Source organism: Eptatretus burgeri, chromosome 6 (assembly GCF_056783735.1).
Source record: "Eptatretus burgeri isolate ZD-2024b chromosome 6, Ebu_testis_v1, whole genome shotgun sequence".
Taxonomy (NCBI): Eukaryota; Metazoa; Chordata; class Myxini; order Myxiniformes; family Myxinidae; genus Eptatretus; species Eptatretus burgeri.
In genome coordinates this window covers 105099310-105117881 of record NC_140966.1, presented here as the reverse complement: position 1 = coordinate 105117881, position 18572 = coordinate 105099310, and the positions used below count along the sequence as shown (strand labels likewise).

The following is an 18572-nucleotide window of genomic DNA, read 5'->3' as shown; positions in this document are numbered from 1 at the left end:
TTCTCACCAAAACCGAATCAATTCGTCCTTGTCAAACACCTAACCTGTCCACCAAGTTTCGTCCAAATCCGTGCATAACCTTTTGAAATACTCTGCACACAGACAAACAAACAGAGGTGACAACATAACCTCCATCACCTTTGGTGGCAAAGGTATCTAGAACAGCACTCGGTAGGTGCATACCTCCACCAGGCTGATTAGTTAGTTTATGTTTAGTATCCGGATTCGGACCTGAAGTAATATTTAATCGGCTTGATCATGTCACCTAAGCAACTCATCCACCAAGTTTCGTACGAATCCATCCATAACTTTTTCAGATATCGTGCTATTTCTTGTTTTCGCCCCACCTCTCAATGATGAAAAATCACTTTAAAAAATTCTCAGATCCGAATCCGGATTCGGATTTTCACCAAAATCGAATCAATTCTTTCTTGTTACATACCCAACTCATCCACTGAGTTTAGTCATAACACGTCCACAACTTTTTGAGATATCGTGTGATACATACTTTTTGGCCCTATCTCTCAATGGTGAAGAATCACTTAAACAATTGAAAATTTCGAGTATGAGGATCCAGATCGGGATCTTCACTAAAATCTAATAAATATTTCCTTGTCACACACGCAACCTGCCCACCAGATTGCGTCCGAAATCCATCAAAAAACTTTTTGAGATTTCCTGCTCACTGATAAACAGACAAAGAGGGGTGAAAACATTACCTCCATCCACCGTCAGTGGTGGGGGGTAATAAAGACTGGGAATGGGGGGGGTGAGGGGGTGGTTGAAGGATTAATCAGATCAGTGAAAGAATAAAGTTCAGATGAATTAGGAAGAAATGGGGGAGAAAAAAAATAATAAAAGAAAGGAGGATGGTAGAGAACAACATTGAAATGGAGTGGCAGGGTCAAAATTGTACAAATTGTGGGTAAGTGCCATGCAATATTTATTGATATGGTTGAACTTATTTGCTTTAAATGCAAGGACAATGCCAAATCAACCCGATGACCTCTCTTGCATTGCTTTTTGTTTGCTTGGAAGGATATGATGCACATTGAACTTTCTGGTGGGCATGCCAACCTCTCGTTCAGAGAATGACATCATCGTTACGCAATCACTTTGCCGCGCGATAAGCGTTGGCTTCAGACTTGTGCCCATCCAAAGAAATCGCATGGAATTCTTGAACAAGGAAACTCGTCCATTCACGTTCCCCATTAAAAGTTTGTCTTTTTGTTTGTGTGTCTTGGACGTGAGTTCGTAACAATGGTGTCAAAAGTGGAATCCATGGAAACGCATTGAAACACTGTCTCGAGAATTGCGGGAGATAACTAAGCGGAGCAAGAAGCCAAGATGCTTGGCAATATATATATATATATATATATATATATATATATATATATATATATATATATATATATATATATATATATATATATATATATATATATATACTGTATGCACTCTTTCATATAAATGGTCCTCTTCACCAACATCCCTGCTATTTACATGTAAGGGAGAATTGGGCGCTCGGTGTGAAGATCTAAATCATATAGACAATCACAGGCACATTGAAACCTCTCGTCAGGTGTTTGCACCTGCCCATGATAGGGCATCACCACCAAACTGAGTAGGACCAGCTCAGGTGTTTGCTTAATGGTGCAGTTTCTCGCTGAGAGCACCCAAAATGAGGGCCAGCAGTATGTCCCCTTCGCCTAACCATGCAACTGCCTCTCCATACATAAAGGACTTGAGCAACTTGGCCACTTCCATGATGAGCCCACTTTCATTGGTCTTGGGCTGACGTTCCAATTTTAATCCAGGTGACCTTCGTTCCTTTCATTTTGGTCTGGATGGTACGTCGCCAGGTCTCTCTTGGCCGTCCAACCCTTCCCTTCCCGTCAGGTTCCCAGCATACCGCTCTCTTTGATGCATCTTGATCCTCCATGCAGAACACGTGACCACAATCTATTTCCACCTCCTAATTTTGATCTCTTCTATGATGTTTTTCTACCCTGTTAACCTTTCAACCTCTTTCTCACTAGCTATGTCACACCAGAAGGTTCTTGAGATTTTCGTATCGCTGCTGTAGATGAAAGATTCCAATTTCCATGTTATTCCTTTGGTGATTTTCCAAGATTCACATCCAAATCGGAGGACTAACTTCAGGTTACTCTTAGAGATCCTCATCTTAGTTCTGGTGTAATACTTCCTTGATTTCAAAATTTACTTGAGTCTCATGAATGCACCCCTTGCATTTTGTAACCGTTGTAGTACATGTGTATCTCCCTCTCCTGTTACGATAACCCTTTCTGCCGATCGCATGCTCGAGCCATGCCATGAATGTAATCCATAGTTCTGGGAAGGAATGCAGGTGGGCAAAGATTAGTCCACTATACCTCAAAGATTACTTTCTTTTCCTTCTGTTCCTCTTGCTCTCTTACTTATCATTACTACAACCCATTCGTTAAAAGAAAAAAACCGCACAAAGCCATTACTGAGGCTCTTCACCACTCCTCGTTCTTCCATGTCACGTTTGCTCTTGTTCCCATGTCAATGCTCACAAACATCTGCACTTCACACCGCACAATTCCGCTTGCCATTCCCTATCCATATAATCCTCCATAATTCACGAGTCGTCTTTGATTACTCCTGTTCTCCCCACACTCAGAAGGTAGGCTTACCTTCTCTGCTCTGCTTCACTTTGTCAGCTCCCTTCCCCTTTCCATCCGAATCGCATTTCCACACTCGATTTTCATCTCGTGTCTCTGTACTTCAAGCTGGCTAACGCATTTCCAGATGCCATGCTCTGCGAACCAGCTATCCAGTGTGAGCAGACCAAACAACTACCTAAACTTATACATTATGAAGGACTCCCCCTGTTTTTCCAACAATAAAGCAACAGTTTTGTTCTGTACTACATAAAAAAAAACATCAGCTCGAAGGGCCGAGCATGACGTTTTCCTTTCTTTTACACCGTTATTCCAAAAGCAGTCGTGGTTTGAGTGACCTCCCAGTGAATGGTGTTACTACCATAGGTAGTGAGGTGTCAATGCATGCACAACATCCCCCATGCTAAAAAGCCTTCAAATGAAAAGTTTTGAGGCCAGCGAAAAGTGATAATACGTCTCTCGTGAAGTTACATTTTCACCGCCTCCCTATAGCACTTACAACGTCGACCGCCATCTTGGTTCCAGCACACATCGGTGCGACGACGAGAGGCATTTCTGCATGATAGTCATCCAGCAGCGGCAGCATCTATGTACCAAGTTGTGAGATGTTAATTTACATCAAATAGACCTGCCGTTGTTAAAAGAATAAAGTATAACCTTCATTAGAACCATCCAGTACAAAACCAGTGAAAAATGTCTGGGATAAATAGCCTGTGGTTCTCCTCCACATCTCAAGTTATGGGCCCTCACTCCTCCACTTTCCACATTTTCCATCCATCTTGTGTTTATAGCAAATTTCGGTGTTAAACTCATTCTTGTTTCTTTGCCCACGCCCACTCTGCCACCCCTCATGCCAGCAGACGTTCTGAGCTGCTAACTCATGATGCGGACCACAGCTGTGGCAGAGACAGTCACTGCCAGGCTTTGTTTCCATCTCGGTAAGTCGGGCTGTCATTTCCCCAGCACTTACCCACTTCCTCCCTATGCGATAACCGCCTTTGTGGAGGCAATTGTGGATCTGGCACTAACAAAACAACAAGTTCTCAATACTGTACCTCTCTTATTGCCTACAAGTCGGGTACAGGACAAAGAGGTTCGGACACATTTGTATACTTTTGCATGAAAACAAGGACGTTACGAGTCGATGGACAATTCATTAGGATGTAATATTTGAACCTGAGATCCCAGAATCATGTGCTCAGATACAAACACAACAACTTGCAAATATATTACGTAATCATGCATTCCGAAAACAAAAGTGCCCACCTGTTCATTTATTGGCCAATCGATGAAAATGTCATCGGGAAGTAATCAATTAAACGATCTCCCTTTGAAAAATGGACAATTTATTGAGGAGGCAAACCTGTGTCCGATGGTAGTGGAGGGGTGTCGAAGAAGGGTAGTGCAACGGGCCTGCGTTGGCTGAGTCACTGGCTAATGGATGGTGGTACGGATGGTTCGTGGAGGGGTGCTGCGGCCCATGATGTGTTCCACCTCCATAGCCACTGTAGCTGTAATTGCCGGAGTACCTTGGGGGGTAATGAAGGAACGCGTTGTGGAACAATGTTTCGAGAAGTTTTTCTTGTCAATGTTTCTGCTTTGGCAGTCAAACTGCCTGTGTTACATAAAGAGTAGACTGTCGATCGGAACTCATCAACATGGGTTAAATACCGATCCGAAGCAGGGATGATGTAAGCACATGGTTTGTCATAAGAAAACAATTGCTGGTGTGTTTCTGTAAAGATGAGAGATGGGTGGGACATTGCAGAGAGAAAAGAAAATGTTGAGATAAATGCAAGAGAGAAAGAGAAAGATAATGAGTATGTTTAGAAAAATTTCTGCATTTACTGCTGTCCATTTCCACTAAAAAAAAATTCATTAAATCAAATAATTTATTACATGCACGACGCACAAGAACATTGAAATGGCTGGCAGGATGACCGATGGGCCCACAGGTATGCACACTCATCTCTAAGCTGTCTAGTCTGGGTTGGAATCCTGACCGAGATATGAACTGTCGTCCAGGTGTTCCACGGGCAGGGTGATTCATCAATGTGTGTGCCATCCCTCGGATGGACGTTAAACTGAGCATCCTGTCTGCTGGCATTAGTTGGTTGATGTTAAAGATCCCACGGTGTCCTTCGTGAAGAGTTAGGAGCTATCCTCGGTACCCTGAACAAATTACTAATTCTTGCCTAACTTCTGCTGGAGAGTCAATGGAAAACCGCCCAGCATAACCCTTTCCAAGAAACTGCTGGGCAGCACCGACAGCACCGCAGCAAAATGATGCTGACAGAGGATGGTACTCTTACGGCAGAATCAGAATCGGATGGAATATGACAAATTAAATATTGTAAGAATACTGTAAAAAATATTGAAGTGAAAAACTAATTTTGTCGAAAAATAACTTGGTGACTCAGAGTGCATGGTAAGGGCTTGGTAGGATAGCCTCGAGATAGTGCACTCGCCATCGAGGTGTCTAATCTGGTTTTCATTCAGAATCGACTATAAACTGTTCGATTGGCGTTTCACAGGGAGGGTGCTCATCACGATGGGTGCAGTCCCTCAAATGGATTACAAACTCCTCTATGCTGACTCACTGCTGGGATCTGCGAAGAAAATGGCAAACCACCAGGTATAGCCCTTGCCCAGGCACTGCTTTGGCTGCACTAATGTTCTGTAAATTGTACAGCACATTGATGATGAGGATGATGATGATGATTGCATGATAAACAGTACAGTGATCGTCTCCGTAGCTTCAGGGTGGAGGACCAATTGCCTCCTTTCCGAACTGAAAAGGTGATGTCTCAACACCTTGAACTCGGACTGCCTCCGGTGACGTAGCATCACCGATTAATCTCCCCCCCTGTCCATGCAGCACAAGTGTAGCCAGTGGCTTTGTTTAAACAACGAGCAAATACCACGCATCGCTTCGCTGACGGGAATATTGAGAGGGGGGAAAGGAGAGGGGTGGGGAAGAGAGAGAAAGGAGAAGGGAGAGAGAAGAGAGTGAGGAGGGAGGGAAAGCGAAGGGGGTGGGGGAAGGGAAGGCAGTGATAAGTGAGAGGAAGGGAAGGCAGACGTGCCGTGGAGCATGAATTATGATTCATACTGTTTCATCAAAATGATTCTGCAAAGAATAACAATGAAGACGAAAACAAAATAATGTCAGTTCATTGATTTTCTACCAGTCAGACCATAAATACCACCTGGAGACTAAAACTGCCCAGGCACAAACTCCCGTCCGGACATAAATACCGCCTGGACACGTTCAAAGACAAACGTCGCTCGGATGCGTCTGTTGCCAAACCATCAAGAGATAAACACCGCCCGGGAATGGCTAGAGACAAACTCCAGTTTGGACAGAAACACCGCTCAGACGCGTCCGGAGCCAAGCTGTCCAGAGACAAACACTGCTCGGACACGTCCGGAGACAAACTCACATCCGGAGATAAATACCATTTGGATATGTCCAGAGATGACAGAGATATATATATATATATATATATATATATATATATATATATATATATATATATATATATATATATATATATATATATATATGTGGGAGGAAAGTGCTGCACTGTATTGGGAGGGGGCAAATCAAGGATGGGACAAAGAGAGAGAGAGAGGGAGAGAGAGCGGTGGGGGTAGGCAAGTAGAGAGAATATGTTGTGATTTATGAACAACACACACACACACACACACACACACACACACACACACACACACACACACACACACACACACACACACACACACACACACACACACACACACACACACACACGGCCGATATCAGCAATTTTTGGGGAATAATCCGGTTGGAGTCAGTGCAACAACATTGCATTTATATAGACACTTCAGGGATATATTCACAAACATTATTATTTATAAACAGCTGCATGACGTGTGGGAAAAAAAATTGGCTCGGTAATTTAGAAAACACTCCAGTACAGAAAATGGCTTGGAAATCAGGGTTATTTCACAACAACTCGCTCAGGATGATGGAGTATGGACCTTTCCCTTCGACAGGATAAGTGGTTCCAGAGAAAACATTATTTAATAGTGACACAAATACAGCCCTGCTTCGATACAGCGCGGGACTGACAAGTTAGGAATCGGGTCGCACAAAGTGTTCAATCTAATTATTACGTATGGAGTCAGCCCTTTTTCCTGGGGACATTGGTGGTATCAATTGAATTGCTATTCATGTACCCTCAAACGCTTGCAGGTGCAGCCAAGTGAGCCTTCTGGAGAAAAAAAACAAAAAACTAAAAGTTCTCAGAATCAAATAATTAAATAATTCTGGCTGCCAAACTGCATGGCCGATCGGGTTGAAATTTTAAATCTACGTTTCCATTGTCGGCTAGGTTATAATTGTGAAGTTTTACATATATTGAAGCAGCGTTTCCAGAGTAAACATTAATTAATATTTATCCTTCAATCCAACATGGCTGCCAAACCATGGGGCTGATCGAGTTGAAATTTACACACTTTATTCCACATGTTTCCTGCATCATCTCCCTGAAGTTTCACATATATTGATAAAGCAGTTCAAGAGTAAACATTAATTAATATTTTCCTTTCAATCCAATATGGCTGCCAAACGATGTGTCGTACATCAAAAGGGCGGAAAAACTTTTTGTTCATCATGGAGAGGCGGTCATACTTCTGTAGTGTCGCCTCGATCTGTTCAGCCGTTTCAAAGAAGAAGACTTTTAAAGTTATTAATTTTCAATCCAATATGGCTGCCGTACCATGTGACCTATTACAACATAAATTCAAATTCTCCATGTAATGGGGAAGTGGGTTATGCCTCTTAAGTTTTGTGTTGATCGGACAAGGTGCGTTTTTTTATCCAAGATGGCCTCCAAACCATGTGACTTGTGACATCATACACTTTACGTTATATGCAGGCATGCGGTTAGATTATAGTTGCCAAGTTTTGCTTCGATAGATTATGTGGTTCCAGAGAAAACATTATTTAATATAATTCTTGAATCCAACATGGCTGCCAAACCATGTGACCTATCAATTAGAAATTAGCAAACTTATATTCTCTACTCGTGTGCAATACGTATGTGAAGGTTCCCCTTGATCTGACCAGCCGTTCTGGAGAAGATGTTTGAAGGTTTTAGGGTAAATTCAACATGGCCACCAAACCAAGTGACCTATCAATTAGAAATTAACAAACTTCTGAAAGGATGTCTTGGGGAAAGTTGGTGTGAATTTTTTCCTCAATCTGTCGAGCCATTCTGGAGAAGAAGATTTTTTTAATTTATTAATTTTGAATCCAAGATGGCTGACGAACCATGTGATCAATGACATCATAAATATATATTCTGCTTCCAATCATGTAGTGGAACAAGTTTGTGAAGTTTCGTGTTAATCGGATAAGATGCGTTTTTCTATCCAAGATCGCCGCCAAACCATGTAACTTGTGACATCATGATTTTTACCATGTATGCAGACCTGATGGAAGATGATAGCTGTAAATTTTTGCTTCGATAGATTATACAGTTCCAGAAAAAACATTATTTAATATTTTTCTTAAATCCAACATGGCTGCCAAACCATGTGACCTATCAATTATTTATTAACAAACTTATATCCCCTATGTGTGCAGAATAGACTTGTGACGTTTCCCCTTGATCTGACCAGCCGTTCTGGAGAAGCATATGTTTAAAGGTTTTAGGGTAAATTCAACATGGCCACCAAACCATGTGACCTTTCAATAAGAAATTAACAAACTTGTAAAAGGATGTCATGTGGAATGTGGTTTTAAAGTTTCCCCTCAATCTGTTCAGCAGTTCTGGAGAAGATGATGTTTTTAATTATTTTTTTCAAAACAAGATGGGTGCCGAACCAAGTCACCTATGACGTCATAATAATTTTTTTCTACGGTGATTTATTGTGGAGATGACACTCAAGAAATTTCAGATTTTTCCCCTGCAGCGTTCTACTTGACGAATTTTCACCGGCATACCACTTCACCGATGACGTCACGAAAAATCACCTGTGTTCCCCATTTGGAGCTTATTAAAATGTATAAAGCAAAAAAAATTTCCATTGCACGGTTTCAGAGATACAGAGGTCCAAATGTTATCGTTTTTTCAAGATGGTGCCCATACCATGTGACCTATGACGTCATCATTATCAATTAAGTATGCAATCAAAAAAGATACATACTATGGTGAAAATTTCGTGTCGATCAGACTTAACGTTCCTGAGAAAATGATTTTTAAAGCGAAAGAACCCGCAAATTGCCGGTGGAAGAAAAATAACTAGAACTGCCACTTTATAACTGTTGGCAGTGATGACCGGGTACCCAGACGTCCACCTTTGATACAACGTGAGACTTAAATGATAGTCGCAAAGTTTCTCTTCGATAGGATAAGTGGTTGCAGAGAAAACATTCTTTAATCGTGATACAAATGCAGCCCTGCTTCGGGGCAGCGTGGGAGAGATGAGTTACGAACCGGGTAGCACAAAGTGTTCCATCTTGTTCTTACGTATGCAGCTAGCCCTTTTTCCTGGGAACATTGTCAGTATCAATTGAATTGCTATTCCTGTACCCTCAAACGCATTCAGGTGCAGCCAAGTGAGCCTTCTGGAAAAAAAAAAATCTAAAAGTTCTCAGATTCAAATAATTAAATATTTCTGACTGCCAAACCGTGTGGCTGATCGGGTTGAAATTTTAAACCCACGTTTCACATGTCGGCTCAATTATAATTGTGAAGTTTCGCGTATATAGAAGCAGCGGTTCCAGAGTAAACATTAATTAATATTTATCCTTCAATCCAATATGGCTGCCAAACCATGTGACCTATAAATTAGAAATTAACAAACTTATATTCACTGCTCGTGTGCAATATGTTTGTGAAGTTTCCCCTTGATCTGTCTCGCCGTTCTGGAGAAGATGTTTGAAGATTTTAGGGTAAATTCAATATGGCCGCCAAACCGTGTGACCTATCAATTAGAAATTAACAAACTTGTGAAAGGATGTCTTGGGGAAAGTGTGTGAATTTTTGCCTCAATCTGTCCAGTTGTTCTGGAGAAGAAGATTTTTAAAATTTATCAATTTTCAATCCAAGATAACTGACGAACCATGTGATCAATGACATCATAAATTTATATTCTGCTTCCAATCGTGTAGTGGAACACGTTTGTGAAGTTTCATGTTTATCGGACAAGGTGCGTTTTTCTATCCAAGACGGCCGCCAAACCATGTGACCGACATGTGACGTCATAATTTTTAAGGTATATGCAGGCCTGGGGATAGATTATAGTAGCCAAGTTTCGCTTCGCTAGGTTATGTGGTTCCAGAGAAAACATTTAATATAATTCTTGAATCCAACATGGCTGCCAAACCATGTGACCTATAAATTAGAAATTAACAAAATTAAATTCACTACTTGTGTACAATAGGTTTGTGAAGTTTCCCCTTGATCCGACCAGACGTTCTGTGGAAGAAGATGTTTGAAGGTTTTTGGGTTAATTCAATATGGCCACCAAACCATGTGACCTATCAATTAGAAATTAACAAACTTGTGAAAGGATGTCTTGGGGAAAGTGTGTGTGAAATTTTGCCTCAATCTGTCCAACCGTTCTGGAGAAGAAAAAAATTTTTATTAAAAAAATTCAAAACAAGATGGCAGCCGAACCGTCACCTATGACATCACAATTTTTTTCTATGGTGAATTGTGTTGATGATGCTCAATAAATTTCAGATTGCTCGTATGCAGCGTTCTACTTGACGAATTTTCACCGGGATACCGCTTCACTGATGACATCACGAAAAATCACCCCTCTTCCCCATTGGGAGGTCATTACAATGTATGAAGTGAAATATTTTTCCATTGCACCGTTTCAGAGATACAGAGGTCCAAGATTTATCGTTTTTTTCAAGATGGCACCCGTACCACGTGACTTATGATGTCACAATTATAAACGAGGTATGCTATCAAAAAAGATACATACTATGGTGAAAATATCGTGTCGATCGGACTTACCGTTCCTGAGAAAATGATTTTTAAAGCGAAAGAACCCGCAAATTGCCGGCGGAAAAAGAATAAATAAGAAATAAGAAATAAACAGAAGAAAAACAATAGGTTACCCACTCCATTTGACTGGGTACCCTGATAATAATAAGAAGAATAGAAAGGAATACAGAAAAGGAAACAAGGAAGTAAAGGTTGGAAAGTGTGGACATCTTTGATAAAATGAGTCATTTAAATTCACCCGATCATTCACCCCCCCCCCCCCACCTTCCACTGCTTTTTCACTTACTCTACCAAATAAACAGATGAGAGTAATATCTGCTTAGGTTCATGGCTTAACATCAAGAGGTAAAGATAAACCAATCAAACTGCATCCATAGAGTCCTGGCAGTGGCCCTGTGTGGTTAATGGGTTGCACTCTTACCTGTAATTTTTTGACTACGCAATAGTATTCCCTTATGTTGCGATATCTACATACAAGCAAAATAAATAAAGTACCAATAAGTACTGTCCTTCTAAATCCATGGTTTCTGCCTGCCTGTCTTACCCGTGCTCTTCAGGTAAGCCGTAAGCTGGTACTCTGGTGCTTGCAACTGGTGAGTGGGTTGCGAAGGTGCGTGGGCATGGTGCTGCCTGGAGGGGCTCGGTAAGGGATAGGTGTGGTGCAGCGACAGCCGGGAAGGATGTGGGAGAACAAGGGAATGACCGTGAGCTACCTGCATACAACAGAGGAAAATTAATGCTTTTTGTGGTTTTATTCAAACTTCTTGCAATCATTTCAATCTGATAGCTTTTAATTTCCAAACAAACTTGTGGTCGTTTGTTTGGAATTTTCAAATAACTCATTTATCCTTTCACTCGATAATGTCAATCTAACTTTGTCATTTGACCCTTCAGTAGACACACATCTGGGTTCCACTTGGTTCCACTTGGTATATATATATATATATATATATATATATATATATATATATATATATATATATATATATATATATATATATATATATATATATATATATATATATATATATATATATATATATATAACAGGAAAGATATGTTTTTTTTTCGTTGGGTGGATTGTAAACGACAAACTGTGGATGTTTTCGGGATGAGTTGACTATAACAGGGGTCCCTTTTTAAGGGTACATTAACTGTAATAGGTGGTCTTTTTAGGGGTCCATTGACTATAATACATCGTCCTTTTTAGGGGTGCATTGACTATAATACGTCGTCCTTTTTACGGGTACATTGATAATAGATGGTCTTTGTCGGGGTGCATTGATTAAAATAGGAGGTCCTTTTTCGAGGTACATCGATTATAATAGATGGTCCTTTTTAGGGGTGGATTGACTATAATATGTGGTCCTTTTTATGGGTGCATTCAATATAATAGGTGGTTCTCTTTAGGGTGCATTGACCATAATATGTGGTCCTTTTTAGGGGTCATTGATAATAGATGGTCCTTTTTAGGGGTCCATTGACGATTATAGGTGGTCCTTTTTGAGGAACATCGACTATAATAAATGGTCCTTTTCAGGGGTTCATTGAGTGTAACAGGTGGTCCTTTCGAGAGGTACAGCAACAATAATAGATGGTCCTGTTTAGGGATGCATTGACTATCATAGATGGTCCTTTTTAGGGGTGGATTGACGATCAGAGATGGTCCTTTTTAAGGGTGCATGGATAATAACATATGGGTCTTTGTAGGGGTGAATTGACGATAATAGGGTATCTTTTTTAGGGGTGCATTGAGGATAATGTGGTCCTTTTTAGGGGTGCATTGACTATAATAGGTGGCCCTTTTTACAGGTATATTGACGATAATAGATGGTCCTTTTTAGGGGTGCATTGACTATAATAGGTGGCCCTTTTTACAGGTATATTGATGATAATAGATGGTCCTTTTTAGGGGTGCATTGACTATAATAGGTGGTCCGATTTAGGACAAAATGATGACAGTTTCTGGTTATTTTGGAGCCAAGTTAATGATAACAGCTTTATTGCAGCAAATTGACTCTAATAGATGGTCTAATGAGGGATGAGTTGATGACAGTACAATTGAGGCAACAATGTGGGTTATCAGGTGCAGAGAAGATTACTTCTCCACATTTATATCTGAGTATAACCAAGACAACCAACATCACTTTCAAAAGACAATATTTTAAAGCAACACCTCTTACTGTCGTCTCTCCCCCCCCCCCTAAAAAAAAATGGAACAAAAGGAAGGTTTCAAAGCACAAAAGAAAGGTTTATACAATTATTTTATTTTTTTTAATATATATAGATTTTTTTTAATGGAACTGAAAGTCACAACACCAAGGTTGCATTCTATGAATAATATTAGCGTTGCACTTGCCCTTTTGCGTGCTCTCAGGTCCAGGAACATGCTCATCAATTGTTGAAGGTTTTGGGTCCATATTGCTGCAGGTGAGTGCATTTAAACTTGTCCATGTTTCTGCATCAGTTATCATTCTGTTTTCTATCTGTCCCAAATGGTCTAGGACCCTTTCTTTGGACAACCTTTGAGCTCCTTTTTGCTCCGAGGACATGGCTTTTTCCCACAAGGACGAGGACCAGCTCCAAGCTCCTTTTTCCTCACAAGATCTCACTTTTTTCCGTCTTCTCTCATGCGTTTCTGTCCTCTTCTTTCCTTCTCTCACTCTGAGCTTTTTCTCCCGTCTCTGCTCATGCCGTCCTGTCCTCTTTCTCTTCCTCTCATGAGCTTTCTCTGTCTCGTACTTTGTACTCCTGCCCTCTTCTTCTTCCTCTGACTCTGAGCTTTCTCTGCCTCGGCTCATGCGAGCCTCTTTCTCATTGGTCCACATCCGATGTCGGCGGGTCCACAATGCAGCTTGTGGGAAATGCTGGGTCATTCTGAGGGAACCTTCAATGCAGCCCCCACCCCTCCCTTCATTCACCTAAGGCCACCACGAGAGCCCCAACCTCCTCCCTCATGCACAAGCATTCATTATACAGTCCTCACTGTATCACACCTGCGAGATGTTCTGCAACCCACCACACACGGGAAAAGCGCCGCACCTCGTACCACGAACATGCATGTAAAAATGGCCACAGTCCCATGTGGTGACGGTAATCTGATCGGCCCGAAGGATTAACAACCAGAGATAGATTGAGCATGCCCAATAAAGCAATGTGGGAATGGAGTGAAAACAGAGAGATGCCACCAGAACAAATGGCCGCGGGGCCGAATGTAAGACCAATCAGGTGAAAGAGCGAAGATTGAAAGTAGCAGAGGGTTTTAATGGACTGATTGGGTGAAGGAGGAAAGATTGAAAGCAGCGGGGAGGTGGGGGAGAAAGGGGGGGTAGAACGGCACCACATTGGGTAAATACAAACCAACGAATGCATGCCCCCTGAACAACACCTCGACAAGGAGCTAAGGACGATCTACACAAAGACTAATTAAATAACTAATCCTCAGGTCACCGATGTGACCATGTATGCTCTCCCCTGGGGTAAGTTTCGAAATCCGCAACAATACAAACATATATATGTATATGTGGAGCATGACGAGCAATCCCCTGATCTCCAATGGGCGTAAGTCCTGCACATGTACCCACCAAAGCGTGAACTTCGGCCTGGAGGCATAGGCCTGGCCACTCATGTCAAAAGATAGAGTGGGTCCATGCGCAGGATTTACCTCCATTGGAGATTGGGAGAGCGCTCGTCACACTCCACACATGTTGATTTCCCCACCGATTGCACGTGCCTTCTGGTTTCTTGGTTTGCATGAGCAGGAACAATTGCTTGAGTGGCAGACAGACTGTTGTTCTTTGCGGATTATGCCGTTTTACCACGTGAGACATAATTCATGGCTGTTGCTCGCCATTACAACCAGGATTTGTGATTGATGTTTCAGTGAAGAATGTGGTCTTCATTGGTTCGATATTTAATGGTATGCCGTTCTGACAAAAATTTGGGGTAGCATGCTGTTGAAGTCATGGGGATTCACTGTGATGGAGGGGTCCAATTGTATGACTATGCATTCTGGCCCTTCGGAGTTAGGACGTGTTTGTTTGACCACATGCTTCAGCCTATGGGCTGGGGGGCATGAGTATGCCAAGTGGACAGTCTTGTTGGACTGTGTGCTTTGGTCATGGGGTCAAGGTGCACATCCCAAGCTGTTACAATGTTCTCATTTTTTAGATCCTCGTGGAGGATCTCTAAGTCTTACTCACGTTGTTGTTCTTGTGAACTTTTTTTGTTTCACAGCCTAGAGTTTTCATCGAAACTTCCTGAAACTTGGCGTATATATATATATGTAAAAAATACCCTGCGCAGACAGTAACGATCTCCGATTTTGAAAATTCCTCTTAGAAAAAAAGTTATGACGTCAAAATATCGCCGCTAATGGAAGTCGTCTAAAAAATTATCTCCGAAACTAGGCAAGCTTTTTGAATTCTGTTTGTGGGAGTTGAACGGGGCATTAGCAGAGATGAATTACCGCACATATGATACATCACTATGACGTCATGTCAATTTTTATGACGTCATTCTTATTTTTTGACATTATTTGTTTCACAACCCAGAGTTTTCATCGGATCTTCGTGAAACTTGCCAAGTATATGCAGAAAGCCCACGCGCAGGCAGTAAACCATCTCCGATTTTGGAAATTCTTCCTAGAAAAAAAGTTGACGTCATAATATCGCCGCTAATGGAAATCGCCTATACCATTATCTCCGAAACTCGGCAAGCTGTTTGAATTTTGTTTGCAGGAATCAAGCTGGGCATTAGCACAGATAATTTATCGCAAACCTGATACATCACAATGACGTCATATTCGTTTTTATGACGTCATCATTAAAAGGACGAGGATCTTAGCTCATTTGAGCTTTTTTTTTTTTTACCTTTTTTGTTTGAAACAGGTGCTTCCATCAGAGGTAAATAAGACCAATATCTGGATAGGAAGCTCCGTTTGATGTTTAACTGATGTTGACCATGTAATCTTTGTCTGTTTGACAGAGTCGCCAGGTAGAGGCCTCCGGATTGGAGGTGACGCTTTGGTGTAGGATTTTATTTCCATTGGAGTTCAGTGGAGTGCTCATCCCAATCCACATATTTTGATTCAAATGAAAAGAAATAAATGAAAAAAATAAATGCAGGTGAGCGACCCGAGACAATGGGGAAGCCCAGTAATTTTGCATGCCGACGGACATGGAAGCTGATACACCAGGAAAATCACAGAACCATCAGAAAGTGCCTTTAAATCTATACTAATAAATGTGTGTGTATGTGTATGTGTGTGTGCGTGTGTGTGTTTGTGTGTAAATATGTCTCCATCATAACTCCAAAACCATGATACCTATTAGCATGAAACTTTCCATGGATACTAAGAAAAGTCCAAGGAAGTGCATGATTGAAAATTGGATGTTTGGTTTAATTAAAACACCCCTTTTGATGATAATTAACGGCCTTATTTAATTATATCCTTTATCAGGCACATCCTCGGTCACTGCTTTTGATTATCAATCGTAAAGATTAATCGTAAGGCGTATCTTAGGTAACCTCGCTGGGGTCTGAAGCCACCATGTATTTTGGCCTGCTCAACCATGCCTTGAGTTGGAAGAGGCCGCAATGATTTCTTAACGATAACGTTGTCTTTTTTTCCACTTTCCTCACTCATATTATTGAATGCCAGTTCATCAAAGCTATGAATCGCTATACACATTGCTTTTGTAAGTGCAAAAGTTTTCAAATCAGGAGCTTGGAGTGATTTCATGCATTATATGATACTATTTTCCATGATCTACTCTCACAGACTAATTAAAGGAGATCATCGAAATTTTATTTCGGTATTGAGGATCAGATATCGTCTGGACTAAATAAGTTTCGAAATCTAGAGTTAATTCTGATAATTTAAAGAAATAATGAGTTATAACTAAGCCGATATACCTATTTACTTTAAGCAAGGCTATAGTCCCTCCTCCATATATGCACAAGAAAATGTTAAATTTCCAAAGCATTAAACTTATCTTTTTCTACTGTTTGGAGAATTATATTGAGTGAACAAAAAATTTCAGAACATACCAAAATGAATAAGCTTCATTGAGTGATATATTTTAATGCATTCCCCCAGACGGACTGCTTATTCATGGCATCTGCCAGAGCAGCGTCCATATTTGCGGAAGTTTTGCGAGGTGCTCTCCAGGGAGTCAAAACAAATCTGGTGAAAAACGCACGTTTTCAAATAAAGTTATAACGTTTGCGTGGACCGCGAACTGATGCAGGCAACGTGATGCGTGTATAGAGGAGCAGGCAACGTGCCAGATTATCTGCAATGTTTATTTCATGGGCGATTAAACTTTGCGATGTTTCCAGGGTTGTTCTATGTTAAACAGTGACTTTTGTGGATAAAATCATTATTTGAGTGAATTCATTTAATTTTTTTTAACTGCTGCGGGCACGTTGAAGACCTGCTTTAAAGATAAAGCAATCCTATATGTTATGCAGCCACAGTCTGGCCAGCCATTCCTTATCAATGATTTAATTGGAGTGCTTGCTTGAGTGTTTAAGCCACTTGCCGAGCAAACTGCAGTTGGTAGCGGTGCAGTTCGATGCAGCAAACTGCATCCCGATCGGGATATACAGTTGGCAGTTGCCATCAGATAGAGGTATATGATTTGCAATGGTAGATGGTTTCTCTGTGAGTTTCAAAGCAAAATATTTTTGATAACCAATTTCCGAGCCGTTTGCCATATTATCATCTTTTCTAAATTACAGGTCAGGTCAGGTATGGGAGCATGTGCCAGAACAGCGCGTCGCTGCGTCCACTTTCCGCCAGTACTCCAGGGGCCTCCGTCTGGCCATCCCCCAGGCAGATGCCATGTCCATCCCCATCTCCTTGAGATGATGGTCAACCTGCTGCAACCACGAGGCACGTGGTTGACCCACTGGCCTACTCCACTCATGAGACTCCCTCGCTGAGAGAATCTGGTGAGCAGGATCAGCATCAGGAAAACGAGCCACATGTCCATACAGCCGCAACTGATGCTCACGGACTATGCAGGTAACAAATCTCATCCGAGTCTCTCTCAGCAACCGCTCGTTGGACACAAAATCCGACCAGTGATAGCCAAGGATTCTCCGAAGAGACCTGGTCCCAAAGGAATTAAGTCTCCGTCTCAGATCCTTGGTCAGAGTCCAAGTCTCACATCCATAGAGCAAGACTGGAAGTACCAAGGACCTGAAGACTCGGACTTTCGTCCTCCCGCACAGGTTCTGGCAACGCCACACCCCATGATCCAGTGAATTCATGACTCCCCAGGCCCGGCCCAGACGTCTATTGACCTCTGACTCACAGCCAGCAGAGACATGAATATCACTGCCAAGGTAAGTGAATCTCTCCACGACCTCAACATCCTCACCACAAACAGGACAGCAGCATCCAAGATGTCACCAAAAGCCTGGATCTTAGTTTTGACCCAAGAAACCCGTTATCCCAGCAGCTCCAACTCCTGATTCAGCACCTTGAGGGCCCCCAAAAAGATATCTAAAGTCTCCGCAAAGATGACTGCATCATCTGAAAAATCAAGGTCTGAGATCTTGACATTCCCAAACGATGCACCGCAGCTTGATCTCTCCGACATCCTCCCGAAAATCCAGTCCATACAAGTGCTGAACAGTGTGGGGGCAAGTACACACCCCCTGACAAACTCCAGTAACAACTGGAAATAAGTCAGAGATGGTACGACCACACTTCACAGCACTCTCAGTACCAGAGTAGAGTTCAGACATCAGATCGATCAGTTTTGGTGGCACCCCACGAAGACCAAGAATCCTCCAGAGGACATCCCGATTCACTGAATCGAACGCTTTACAGAGATCAACATAGGCTGCAAGCAGCCCCTGTGAAACTCTCGTCTGCGTTCGGTGA

At 41.8% G+C, this 18572-nt stretch overlaps 1 protein-coding gene across 3 annotated transcripts in view; it reads right to left on the bottom strand.

Moving 5' to 3' along the window:
- Positions 1-18572, bottom strand: part of RFX4 (regulatory factor X4) — a 183855-nt gene that overhangs the window by 31155 nt on the left and 134128 nt on the right. For 2 of the 3 annotated variants that reach the window (XM_085886538.1, XM_085886540.1), the window contains 3 exons: positions 11220-11388; positions 4030-4195; positions 3166-3252 (listed from right to left, as the gene is read on the bottom strand). In XM_085886538.1, the coding sequence (XP_085742664.1) occupies positions 3166-3252; positions 4030-4195; positions 11220-11388 (422 nt within the window). The remainder of the gene's footprint in view (positions 1-3165; positions 3253-4029; positions 4196-11219; positions 11389-18572) is intronic. The other variant, XM_085886539.1, reaches the window with a different exon arrangement.